Source organism: Salvelinus sp. IW2-2015, unplaced genomic scaffold, assembly GCF_002910315.2.
Source record: "Salvelinus sp. IW2-2015 unplaced genomic scaffold, ASM291031v2 Un_scaffold2380, whole genome shotgun sequence".
Lineage (NCBI taxonomy): Eukaryota > Metazoa > Chordata > Actinopteri > Salmoniformes > Salmonidae > Salvelinus > Salvelinus sp. IW2-2015.
Window position 1 is genome coordinate 81461 of NW_019943704.1, and position 14265 is coordinate 95725.

The 14265-nt window shown below is 44.7% G+C and overlaps 1 protein-coding gene across 1 annotated transcript; it reads left to right on the forward strand.

Annotated features, from left to right (window-relative positions):
- Positions 1 to 6856: 6856 nt before the first annotated feature.
- LOC112073815 (reticulon-4 receptor-like 1) lies at positions 6857 to 14001 on the forward strand. The gene is made up of 6 exons (XM_070440291.1): positions 6857 to 6897; positions 8875 to 9091; positions 9298 to 9582; positions 11694 to 11852; positions 12520 to 12675; positions 12936 to 14001. The coding sequence occupies exons 1-6, from the start codon at positions 6857 to 6859 to the stop codon at positions 13533 to 13535; spliced, it is 1458 nt and encodes a 485-aa protein (XP_070296392.1). The 3' UTR covers positions 13536 to 14001.
- The last annotated feature ends 264 nt before the right edge of the window (positions 14002 to 14265 follow it).

Consider the following 14265-nt stretch of genomic DNA (forward strand, 5'->3'; position numbering starts at 1 on the left):
CCCCCCCCCCCCTTGTTTTTATCAACTGGCTGCTACTCTGCTGTTATATTATCTATGCATAGTGACTTTACCTCTACCTAACCTGTACCCCCACACATTGAATCTATATACCCCCCTGTATATAGCCTCCACATTGGACTCTGTACCGGTACCCCTGTATATAGCCTCCACATTGACTCTGTACTGGTACCACCTGTATATATGCCTTCCACATTGGAGCTCTGGTATCCGGTACCTCCCTGTATATAGTCTGCCACAGTTGAGCTCTGTACCAGTACGTAGTATGCGGGTCACCGATGTCGAGTTTAGCTGACTATCAGTATTACTGCCACATGACTCGCGAGTTATTTAGACGTATCTAAAACGTAAATGCTATGGCAATAAGTAGTAATCCTCACGCGGTACTAGAGACACCCTGTATATTTAGCCCCCTGTACGAACAATGAATAATTGTTGCGTATTTATATGTTGTGATTCGTATATTTACTTCTTGTTAACTACAAAAAATAAAATGAACCTCACTTTGTATATTGATGTTAGTCAAGTAATGTTTCCTTTTTAAGCTTCCAACTTCAGACATTTAGTATTTGATGTTAGATTGCTCTGGCATTGTTCGTGTTATTAAGGCGCTAGTGTAAAGTGCATATCTAACACTATAATTATGCTTGCGGCTCAGCTTCGCCGCCAACAGTGACACCGTTTTATTGTAGTACAGTGCGTAAAACGTACATAGGATGACCGAGATCTATAACATATTTATTTAATTATAGGTGCAGACCTCTACAAAGCAGAGGTGCCCTTTTCGATATGCTTGAGCCTAATATCTCTCGGGCCGGGTACCACCTGTATATAGCCTCCACATTGACTCTGTACCGGTACCCCCTGTATATAGTCTCCACATTGACTCTGTACCGGTACTCCCTGTATATATTCTCCACATTGACTCGGTACTGGTACCCCCTGTATATAGCCTCATAATTGTTATTTTATTGTGTTCTTTTATTCTTTACAAAAAAAATACTTTAGTTTATTTAGTCAATATTTTCTTAATTATATTTGATTAATTCTGCATTGTTGGTTATTAAGGGCTTGTAAGTAAGCATTTCACGGTAAGCTCTACACCTTTTTGTATTCGGAGCATGTGACAAATAAACATTTGATTTTGATTAAGTGCAGCCTAAGTAAGCCTTTCATTATGTTGCTATGAGTGTCTTTCTATAGTTGACAAATGGTATTTATCTTCCTGAGGTTGAGCATCTTTGTGATGTTGGATTGGCCCAACTCCCAGAGAGAGACTTAGTATGTATGCTTTTTCCCCCAGTCCTGCTCTTATCAACGTATATCATCTTGAACGATCCTAATGTACAGCTTTAGTGATAGAGCCAGGTGTTGGAGCAGGGACTGGAACCAATGCTCTCCAGGATAATGACTGGCTACTACTGAGCTCTTTCTCCATTGTGTCGATCCTTGGCTACTGGAGAACAAGGAATTAGGAGAAGGACAGTTGGGTCTTATTATCAAATTGGATTTTAATAGAAATCAATACAAAATATTTTGAGATCGAAACATTGTGTCCGGGGGTCTGCGTCTGTTGTCCCGGGGGATGTGTCTGTTATACCAGGGTCTGTGTCGGTTGTACTAGGGTATGTGTCTGTTATACCAGGGTATGTGTCTGTTATACCAGGGTATGTGTATGTTGTACTAGGGTATGTGTCTGTTGTACCAGGGTATGTGAATGTTGTACTAGGGTATGTGTCTGTTATACCAGGGTATGTGTCTGTACGAGGGTATGTGTCTGTTGTACTAGGGTATGTGTCTGTTGTACTATGGTCTGTGTCTGTTGTACCAGGGTATGTGTCTGTACGAGGGTATGTGTCTGTTGTACCAGGGTCGGTGTCTGTTGTACTAGGGTCGTTGTCCGTTGTACCAGGGTCGGTGTCTGTTGTGCCAGGGTCTGTGTCTGTTGTGCCAGGGTATGTGTCTGTTGTACCAGGGTCGGTGTCTGTTGTGCCAGGGTCGGTGTCTGTTGTACTAGGGTCTGTGTCTGTTGTACTAGGGTNCTGTTGTACTAGGGTCTGTGTCTGTTGTACTAGGGTATGTGTCTGGTGTACTAGGGTATGTGTCTGTTGTGCCAGGGTCGGTGTCTGTTGTACCATGGTCGGTGTCTGGTGTACTAGGGTCTGTGTCTGTTGTACTAGGGCCTGTGTCTGTTGTACTAGGGTCTGTGTCTGTTCTATCAGTGTCGGTGTATGTTGTGCCAGGGTCGGTGTATGTTGTACCAGGGTATGTGTCTGTTGTACCAGGGTCAGTGTCTGTTGTACCAGGGTATGTGTCTGTTGTACCAGGGTCGGTGTCTGTTGTACCAGGGTATGTACCAGGGTATGTGTCTGTTGTACTAGGGTCCGTGTATGTTGTACTAGGGGCTGTGTCTGTTGTACCAGGGTATGTGTCTGTTGTACTAGGGTATGCGTCTGTTGTACTAGGGTATGCGTCTGTTGTACTGAGGTATGTGTCTATTGTACTAGGGTCTGTGTCTGTTGTCCTGGGGTCTGTGCCTGTTGTACTATGGTCCGCGTCTGTCCTAGGGCCTGTGCCTGTTGTGCTAGGGTCTGTGTCTGTTGTCCTGGGGTATGTGCCTGTTGTGCTAGGGTCTGTGTCTGTTGTACTAGAGTATTTGTCGGTTGTACTAGGGTCTGTGTCGGTTGTCCTAGGTCTGTGTCTGGTGTACTAGGGCGGTGTCTGTTGTCCTGGGCTCTGTGTCTGGTGTACTAGGGTCTGTGTCTGTTGTACTAGAGTCTGGGTCTGTTGTACTAGGGCCTGTGTCTGTTGTCCTAGGTCTGTGTCTGGTGTACTAGGGTCGGTGTCTGTTGTCCTAGGTCTGTGTCTGGTGTACTAGGGTCGGTGTCTGTTGTCCTAGGCTCTGTGTCTGTTGTTCTTTTTGTTGTTCTTTTTGTTAGATGATTCAGGACATTCCATAATACCTCTTACTAGTTAAACTACTACAGCTGAGACAGTATAACACTGTAATACATATCAGCGTCACTACTGGCTGGCCCGTGAGACTTATAGTATTAATAGTAGATGTTCTGACTGTACAGTATTGTCTTATAGGCAGGCGTCAGCAGCCAGCAGCATCTGGATGGCAAGAACCAGCATCTGGGTGGCATCACGCGACGTCAACAGCCCAATCAGCATGTCGTGGCGACCCAGAGAACGAGCATTCACACCTACTTCATCTTGACTGACAAACATGTGGTACCTTGCAAGCCATCTGGCTCACTGGGCTGTTTTGATGAGCTTTTGTCTTTGGTACCTCATACAGTCAGGATCTGGCAAACGTGAACACTTTTCTACAAACGACAATCTACGAACATTGACGTTTATACAACTAAGGCGAATCCCTTGGTAGCAGAGCTGAGGGACAGAATGTTACATTAAAAACAGATCTGTTTGAGACACTGAAATGTTTTGTTTTATTTACAAATGCCGCCAGGCATATAGCCATGTAAAAACAGCTGAATTTAATCCATGGTCTTTATCCAGGGAAATCTCTGTGTTTTTATTTAAAGTCAGTTTGGTTCTTCACACGTATCTGAATGTAGAAATCATCTTACCAGGGCATATGAAGAGCGTACGGAAGCAGTTTCTGATAATGATGGTGGAGGTCCCTCTACCTCTGCTAACAGTGTTGGTGCTGTGCCAGCACTAAGCTCACGTTGTGATTCAGCTCTGTATAATACGAGTATTGTGGATAATTGTGATTCAGCTCTATAATAAGAGTGTTGTGGATAATTGTGCTGCAACAATAGCTCAACTCAAAGCAGCAGGAGCTGGTGAAACAACAGTTAAAGGCTTTAGTTAGTTCCATGGAAGAGAGACTTGATGATATCCACAGTCAAGCTAAACAGTCAGTGATGAAGTGTCTGTCTTTACAGGAAACTGGCAACAATGATATAGATAGGATCCAGTATTTTGGGCAAATTGAAAATCCTTTCAGTGTATTGAATTCTGAAACCAAAAGGTTTAAATATTTCTCAGAGAAGTGGGGAACTGTAGATCTAGTTGAATAAGTTCTTGGAACATGATTTGACATGCGATGCAATGGAATCCCTGGAACATATGACCAGGCTATTGTATATACCCATTTTGTTGACGTTTAGAGTCTATTTACAAAAATGCTGTCACGCCCTGACCTTAGAGATCCTTGTTATTCTCTATGTTTGGTTAGTTCAGGGTGTGATTTGGGTGGGCATTCTATGTTCTCTATTTCTTTGTGTTTGTGTGGTTCCCAATCAGAGGCAGCATCTGGGTGGATTAGCGGTTTCATTGTCTCTGATTGGGGATCATACTTAGGCAGCCCTTTTTTTCCCTCCTTCAGTGTGGGATCTTGTCTTTGTTTGAGTGCAGGTATTTTGCACGACGAAGCTTTTCGTTCGTTGTTTATTGTTTTTTTCTTGGTGGAACATTTAAATAAAAGAATGTAGGCCTACCCACGCTGCACCTTGGTCTCCTTCCCACGACAAAAACGTTACAAATGCACACATCAATGAAATGTGGCAGCCTGTGGATGGTCCCAAAGAAAGGTGACGTTGACCTGCGTGATGGATCTTTAAGAAACGTGCTCTATTCTCAGAAGAGAAACATGAATTCAACTCTTGTACGACGACTTTGAAACCGCTAATCCTCTTGGTTCTAAGAGTGGCATACATACATACATTGGGTGCCATTTACTTTACGAAATGCATCTCCAAAGTGGAATGCCTCTCCAAAGTGGAATGCCTCTCCAAAGTGGAATGCCTCTCCAAAGTGGAATGCATCTTCAAAGTGGAATGCCTCTCCAAAGTGGAATGCCTCTCCAAAGTGGAATGCCTCTCCAAAGTGTAATGCCTCTCCAAAGTGGAATGCCTCTCCAAAGTGGAATGCCTCTCCAAAGTGGAAGGCCTCTCTGCTCAACATTCACCTGGTTTCTCTATTCATGCTCAAGATATAACAGCCTATAGGTTTCACTCACTACTTGACCCAATTGTATGAAATGTAAACATTTTGGAAAATGACGGAATTAAGGTTCCCTTGTACGATCACCAAATTCATGGAACAATTGTCCAAGTAACAGGGTGACCACCGTGGTATTCATGGTTTATTTGGTTTTGATGGAATCTTTTAGTGTAAGATATTACTGCCATTTCTGTCTGGCTGAGAAAGACGACTTCCTGACAAAGTTTAGTGAAGACAGTCCCACGGTAGTGTTGAACTAAATAAATGCATGTGGAACACATGGGAGAGAAATCCCACTCTGCCCCATGCGATGGGTGTTCAAAGATCCTGCCTGTTAAATTCATTACTGTCACGGATCCCTCTGGAACATTCATTACGCACACCTGGCCCCTATTCCCACGGATTGTATTTGTATATATGTGCCCTTTGTTCACCATGGTGCTGTCGATTTATTGTTACTATGTCCGTTGGTGCGTGTGAGTACATGTGCTGTGTGTTTTGGGCTTTCGTGCCCTTGTGGATTGTGCAGATAATTACGGGTCTCGTCCCGTGTATTAATCATTGTGCGTTTGTGTTATTTAATCGAGGTACTCCTCGCTCTTTTGTGTTTGGGTTTCAACCCTGTGTTTTGTTACGTGTTTGGTCTTGGTCCCCGTGCCTTTTACACGGCACGCCGTAATTTGGGGGCGGAATTTAAAAATAACTATTATGCATTCCTGCGCCTGTCCCTCGAATCGTTTATACCAGAGTGACAATTACAGTTCTGTCATACAAGTAAGAATGTTTCAATCGATATCGTGCATGACATCGTGGAGGGCAGGTTGAGGTGTAACTGCTACCACAGCACTTGCAAAACAAGCATTTCACCTCAAAAGAGAATTCAGAGCTTCAACTATGGTTATATGGAAAGAAGCAACAGAGCCGAGCAGTGAAGTCTGGGTTCCAATGATTTGGACTTAAATGCCATTCAGTCTTGGTGTCTCCTATGCAGTCTACCCACTTATCTTTGGTGGCTTGGTGTCTCCTATGCAGTCTACCCACTTATCTTTTGGTGCTTGGTGTCTCCTATGCAGTCTACCCACTTATCTTTGGTGGCTTGGTGTCTCCTAGCAGTCTACCCACTTATCTGTGTGGCTTGGTGTCTCCTATGCAGTCTACCCACTTATCTTTGGTGGCTTGGTGTCTCCTATGCAGTCTACCCACTTATCTTGGTGGCTTGGTGTCTCCTACGCAGTCTAACCCACTTATCTGTGGTGGCTTGTGTCTCCTATGCAGTCTACCCACTTATCTGTGTGGCTTGGTGTCTCCTATGCAGTCTACCCACTTATCTGTGGTGGCTTGGTGTCTCCTACGCAGTCTACCCACGTATCTTTGGTGGCTTGGTGTCTCCTATGCAGTCTACCCACTTATCTTTGGTGGCTTGGTGTCTCCTACGCAGTCTACCCACTTATCTTTGGTGGCTTGGTGTCTCCTATGCAGTCTACCCACTTATCTTTGGTGGCTTGGTGTCTCCAAATGATCAACACTGGCATTTGATCACATTGTATTTTCTCAAGTGTTATCAGATGGTATTACAGTCTATTTTGATTGTTTAAACATTTGTTTCCTGGAAAAAGGTTGTAACCAAAGCATAATGTTACGATGTATTCTGAAAATCAGGCCAATTCTCCATAGCTGGTGTATGCACTATGAAGCAAAGCACTTATTCAAAATGTTTTTTTTAAAGAAGTGAAAAGCTTTAATAACATAACTAAAACATTGGCCAAGAAACACCAAAGTGCCATGGCAACAACTGGCAAACATTTGACCTAGATAGATTGGATAATGGTCCATTGAAAATGGTCTCCTTGAATCTGATGCAATGGAAGAAGCTGATGAGATAGGAAGCCATCTTCCAGGAGTGTGAGCGTAAAATGGGTCAAACTGTCACGTTCCTGACCGGTTTTCTGTTATTTTGTATGTGTTTGACGGTCAGGGCGTGAGTTTGGGTGGGTAGTCTATGTTATGTGTTTCTATGTTTGGTTTTGGGTACCTGATATGGTTCTCAATTAGAGGCAGGTGGTTTTCATCTCCTCTGATTGAGAATCATATTAAGGTAGGTGGTGTCACATTGTTTGTTTGTGGGTGGTTGTCTCCTGTGTCTGTGTATGTTGCGCCACACGGGACTGTTTCGGTTTGTTTGTTCGTTCGGTTTTTGTGTAGTCTGTTTTTCCTGTTCGTGCGTTCTTCGTGTTACATGTAAGTTCTTACGTTCAGGTCAGTCTACGTCGTTTGTTGTTTTGTAATTATTCAAGTGTTCGTCGTGTTTTCAGTTTTGTTTAATAATAAATATGTCACGTTACAACGCTGCGTTTTGGTTCAATCCCTGCTCCTCCTCTTCGGATGAAGAGGAAGAGGAATTCCGTTACACAAACATTCAAGGGAATGTAACAGAAATACCGTTCAGATTTGGTCGTTTGTCTTACAGTTCATTTTGAGATGCCAATATTTCACGAAATCCAGTGTATTCTTGTAAAAGATGACAACGTACTGCTGGTTACCTTTTGCTTTAGACACACTGAGTCTTTCAACATGTCCGTACCAAGTTGTACGGACCGGAAAGGGACCCCGTGTTGTTGGTGGTTGAACATCTTTTCTATCACAAAGCATCTCGACATACAGATGTCATATGGTGGTGATGATTCCAGTTTGTTTGTGTTCCCGTGCTGCTTAGTGTGATTTCATTACGTTGTACACAGTTTTAGAACAGTTGATAAATTCTCCGACAGAGGCACGAGGGTGGCTTTCAATTCGTACTGTCCCTATTGCTTTATTTTATTTCAAAGATTGTGCACAACTGCATGTACTGTTTGAGCTGTTTTTTGGCATCTCATGTAATAAACATATCCTCTTATTGCAATATTTTTTGTGTCGACAGATTTATGGTAGTAATATAATGTCTCTGTGTTTACCCTGATCAGACTCAATTTATTTAGTATTATAAGTCAGAGTGAATTCGTAATGACACTTGTAGGAGTAAACATTACTCTCTACAATTAACTCTACAATACTGAACAACACTGCAGAGAGTTTAAAAAAAAGAGTGACATAGTTATTTAAAAATGGAAAACTGTACAGAGTGAAACGCAATGACACAGAGTCACATTTCAACACTAAATTGAGCCCAAAAAATGAATTTGTTTTCCAGAGTCCGTTTTACTTTTTTTGGACTGGTGCCAAATGTTAACATTTTCTTCAAATGGACTTAATTTACTTCGTCATTTTTACTGTGTAATATTACATAAAGTGCATTCTGGAAGTATTCAGACCCCTCGACTTTTTCCACATTTTGTTATGTTACAGCCTTATTCTAAAATGGATTAAAATGTTTTTTCCCCCCCTCATAAATATACACACAATACAATTCGTTCTGTCTCTCTCTCTCTCTCTCTCTCTCTCCTTCTCTCTCTCTCTCTCTTCTTCTCTTCCTTCTCTCCTCTGTTGTTCCGTTCGTCTATTCCTACCCTTTGCCATGTTCTCCTCCTCTCCCATGTTCCCCTCCTCTGCCATGTTCCCCTCCTTTGCCATGTCCCCCTCCTTCTGCCATGTCCCCCTCTCTCTGCCATGTTCCCCTCCTTTGCCATGTCCCCCTCCTCTCTGCCATGTTCCCTCCTCTCTTGCCATGTCCCTCCTCTCTGCAATGTTTCCCTCCTCTCTGCCATGTTCCCCTCCTCTCTGCCATGTTTCCCTCCTCTCTCATGTGTTCCCCTCCTTTGCCATGTCCCCCTCCTCTCTGCCATGTTCCCCTCCTCTCTGCCCTCTCTTTCATTTTGGTACCAGCTTACTCGACAGTAGTAGTGCCAATAAAGTTTTTCAAAAAAATGTCTCTCTTCTCTAAAGGTTGCTGGTGCTTTGTGTCCCAACTAACTTCCTCTTTCGTCTGTCAGGTTCTGGAGGTGTGGAGCTGCTCCTCGTCCTGTGCGGCCTGGACCTCTCCTCCCCCTGTCCCAGGAACTGTATCTGCTACACCTCTCCCAGCACCGTATCCTGTCAGGCACATAACTTTCTGTCTGTCCCAGAGGAGATCCCAGCACAGAGCGAGAGGGTCTTCCTGCAGGTTAGAACCAGTTGATTACTCAACCATGTGTAGTCTAGGAAATTAATTATTTGTATTCTTTTTTTTATTTTTATGCTGAGTGTCTTGGACTTCTTCTTTTGGAATAGTTTTGTCTAATTATAATTTACAATGTTGCCGTCCGTCAATGTTGCCGTCCGGTTTCCAACTCCGGAGCAGCGTTCCCATCTTTTGTTTCTCTCTTCCAGAACAACAAGATCCAGCGTCTGCTGCGAGGCCACTTCAGCCCCACCACGGCCATGCTGTGGCTGTACTCCAACAACATCTCCTACATCCAGGCCTCCACCTTTCATGGCTTTGCCCGCCTGGAGGAGCTGGATTTGGGGGACAACCGTCACCTGAGGGCCCTGGCTTCAGACACCTTCCAGGGCCTAGGCCGGCTGCACGCCCTGCACCTCTACCACTGTGGGCTACTCAGCCTGACGCCGGGGATCTTCGAGGGGCTCAGCAGCCTGCAGTACCTCTATCTACAGGTAGGGGAATAGAATAGAAAATCGTAGCGATATTAGATAGCTAGCTACGTACATCATAGCTACAGTGAGAAGACAACTATAATCCAGTGAACACAAGCCTCCTGGTACCACATCCTACTTTCTATACTTGTCTTACAGTGCCTTCGGGAAGTATTCAGACCCATTGACTTTTTCCACATTTTGTCAGGTTACAGTCTTGTTCTAAAATTGATTACATTGTTTGTCACCCCTCATCAATCTAAACACAATACCTCATAATGACAAAGCAAATACAGGTTTTTAAACATTTCTGCTAATAAAAACAATAACTGAAATATTACATTTACATAAGTATTCAGACCCTTTACTCAGTACTTTGTTGAAGCACCTTTGGCAGCGATTACAGCCTCGAGTCTTCTTGGGTTTGACGCTACAAGCTTGGCACACCTGTATTTGGAGAGTTTCTCCCATTCTTCTCTGCAGATCCTCTCAAGCTCTGTCAGGTTGATTGGGGAGCGTCGCAGCACAGCTATATTCAGGTCTCTCCAGAGATGTTCAATTGGGTTCAAGTCCGGGGTCTGGCTGGGCCACTCAAGGACATTCAGAGACTTGTCCTGAAGCCACTCCTGTGTTGTTTTGGCTGTGTGCTTAGAGTCATTGTGCTGTTGGAAGGTGAACCTTTGCCCCATTCTGAGGTCCTGAGCGTTCTGGAGCAGGTTTTCATCTAGGATCTCTCTGTATTTTGTCCGTTCATCTTTCTCTCGATCCTGACTAGTCTCCTAGTCCCTGCTGCTGAAAAACATCCTTCACTATTGGGATGGTGCCAGGTTTCCTCCAGACGTGACGCTTGGCATTCAGGCCAAAGAGTTCAATCTTGGTTTCATCAGACCAGATAATCTTGTTGCTCATGGTCTGAGAGTCTTTAGGTGCCTTTTGGCAAACTCCAATGCGGGCTGTCATTACTGAGGAGTGGCTTCCATCTGGCCATTTTACCATAAATGCCTGATTGGTGTAGTGCTGCACAGATGGCTGTCCTTCTGGAAGGTTCTCCCATCTCCACAGAGGAACTCTACCTCTGTCAGAGTGACCATCGGGTTCTTGGTCACCTCCCTGACCAGGCCTCTTCTCCCCCGATTGCTCAGTTTGGCCGGGCGGCCATCTCTAGGAAGAGTCTTTGTTGTTCCAAACTTCTTCCATTTAAGAATGATGGAGGCTGTGTTCTGTGTTCTTGGGGACCTTTAATGCTGCAGAAACGTTTTGGTACCCTTCCCCAGATCTGTTCCTCGACACAATCCTGTCTCGGAGCTCTACAGACAATTCCTTTGACCTCATGGCTTGGTTTTTGCTCTGAGATGCACTGTGAACTGTGGGACCTTATATAGACAGGTGTGTGCCTTTCCAAATCATGTCCAATTAATTGAATTTACCACAGGTGGACTCCAATCAAGTTGTAGAAACATCTTAAGGATGATCAATGGAAAAAGTATGCACCTGAGCTCAATTTCAAGTCTCATAGCAAAGGGTAAATAAGATATTTCTGGTGTTTTTTCAGTTTTTTTTTATTTTATTCTAAAACCCTTTTTTTTCCCACTATGTCATTATGGGATATTGTGATGTCATTATGGGATATTGTGATGTCATTATGGTTATTGTGATGTCATTATGGGATATTGTGACGTCATTATGGGATATTGTGATGTCATTATGGGGTATTGTGATGTCATTATGCGGTATTGTGATGTCATTATGGGGTATTGTGATGTCATTATGGTGTATTGTGATGTTATATGAGGTAGTGTGATGTCATTATGGGGTATTGTGATTTTAGAATAAGTCTATAACATAACAAAATGTGGAAAGAGTCAAGGGGTCTGAAAACTTTCCAAAGGCACTGTAAAACATATCTTAATTTGACCAGTTTCTCCACAGGAGCAAATTTATCCTGCAGCAGGAGGATTTGATTATATATATATAATTTAAAAAAACATTCAAATGCTAAATTAGTTTAGATCGGCTGTGGGTTTCAGGGAATTTATGTTACTACTAGGGTACTTTTTGATTTTCCTGACAACAGAGTGATCAAATTAATTCTCTCCCCACTTCTCCCATCCCCCTCCCTCATCCCTCCACAGGACAACCAGTTGGAGTTCCTGGAAGATGATCTGTTTGTGGACCTGCTTAACCTCACCCACCTCTTCCTCCATGGCAACAAGCTCTGGTCCCTCCACCAGAACACATTCAGGGGACTGGGAGTCCTGGACCGCCTCTTACTACACCAGAACCGGCTACAGGTACAGAAACCCCGAAGTCTTTCTTTTTAAAAACACTGAAGCTGTGTACTAGAGTCTGCAGAATTACCGCTAGGCTAGCCAGCCCACCAGACACCCCAAAGTCAGGACCACCATCCAGCCTACCAGACACCCCAAAGTCAGGACCACCAGCCAGCCCACCAGACACCCCAAAGTCAGGACCACCAGCCAGCCCACCAGACACCCCAAAGTCAGGACCTCCAGCCAGCCCACCAGACACCCCAAAGTCAGGACCACCAGCCAGCTCACCAGACACCCCAAAGTCACCCCAAAGTCAGGACCTCCAGCCAGCCCACCAGACACCCCAAAGTCAGGACCACCATCCAGCCCACCAGACACCCCAAAGTCAGGACCACCAGCCAGCCAACCAGACACCCCAAAGTCAGGACCTCCAGCCAGCCAAGAACTCTTTCACCCCTCCCTAATGCAGTCTTTCACTTGGATAAGATGTTGAACTACATTGCACTTTATCACCAGGGATGTTTACATTTCTCCTACTGGTCTATTGCTCTTCCTATTGGAATGGGGATTTTGTCTGTATGTACATTGCCTCTAAAATAATTTAATCAAGTACAGAAAATAATATAGAATAGTTGAGGATATTCATTTGGCATTTAGCATCAATGGTTTCTCATCTAATCTAATGCAGTGGGTCCATCGTCTGGCCTTCCACGACCTGAGTCGCCTCACCACCCTCTACCTGTTCAACAACTCTCTGACTGAGCTGTCTGGAGCCAGCCTGGCTCTGCTGTCTGCCCTGGAATACCTCAGACTCAACAACAACCCCTGGGAGTGTGACTGCAAGGTGGATTCCAAAAACACAACTAACACACATCTTGATTTTCAGCCTGCCAAGACACTTTCATGATAGACCATATTCTGACTATCTCCCTCTTTTGTGCTTGTTTCATGTGCTATTTTGATAGATTTTTAATTGCGCTGTTTCATTTTGTCTTATTGTACTTTAATGTAAGCTGTCCTTGGGTGTTTTTAAAGGCGTGCATTATTAAATGAAATGTATTGTCTATTATTAAATGATTAAAATGTATTATTATCATTATCCAGGCTCTGCCCCTGTGGGACTGGCTGCGGAGGTTCCGGGGTTCTACGTCGGTCCTGGAGTGTGTTTCCCCTCCTGAGCTCCAGGGCCGGGACCTGAAGGGCCTGAGGAAAGAGGATCTACCCAGCTGTTCAGCAGGAGAAGCCCGGGGACGAGGGGTCGTAGACGGGGAGGCCGAGCTGGGGGAGTCCCAGACAAAAGACGAGCACCATCGACTCCATCACAGGAACCACAAGCACCGCCATAACCACCACCAGCACCTCCCACACGGGGACCAGAACAACGGGGACCCGTCCTCTTCGCCCCTACCCTTACCCCTTCCCAGGCCGCCCAAGGGGAGTCACGGGAACTGTACCCGGGGCCGTAAGGGAAAGGGTGGCAAGGGGGGTCAGAACGAGGTGCAGGTACTGAGGGGGGAGGAGGACTACACCCCGGGAGGGAATAAATACAACCCCTCCGCCCCCCCTCGCAGGAGGAACAAGTGTGTCCCCAGGACATCAGTTGGCCCGCCCAGTGGGGTCAAGAGAGCCAATAGTAACGTGGCGTCCTGCCCCGCTGGGACTTTTCTCTGCATCCTATTGGCTGTGCTGCTGTCACTCAGCTGAGACTGGGTTTACATGTCGCTAATGTTTTATCAACAACACCCTACAGTACAGTTCAGAACGCACACCTGTGACTGACCAGCTCTGGCTCCTGCACTGAGGTGTGTTTGTGTGTTGAAGTTGATGCGTTCATTTTAACTGAAGCTGATGAGCCAAGGGAATTACTCGTCGCTCTTTGATGATGTCATAAAGGGGAGTATCAGTCTTACCTCTAGGGTTCTGATTGTGTGGTTGATTCAATTGAGAATACAAGAACAAGAATATTACTACAGCCATATCACCTGAGAGGAAACCTCAGCCATGATGATAACATGACCCTAACACGTTGTTGCCATACTAGAAAAACATCCCTAAAATGTAAACTGGCCCAATGCTCTTAACCTCTAGGTTACCTGCTGCCCATATTAAACTGTGTTACTGACCCAACACCCTCTAGGTTACCTGCTGCCCATATTAAACTGTGTTACTGACCCAATGTGTTACTGACCCAACACTCTTACCTCTAGGTTACCGCTGCCCATATTAAACTGTGTTACTGGACCCAACACTCTTAACCTCTAGGTTACCTGCTGCCATATTAAACTGTGTTACTGGCCCAACACCTTCTAGGTTACCAGCTGCCCATATTAAACTGTGTTACTGACCCACACTCAACCCTCTAGTTACCGCTGCCATATTAAACTGTGTTACTGGCCCAACACTCTTACCTCTAGTGCCACTCTTACCAGCTGCC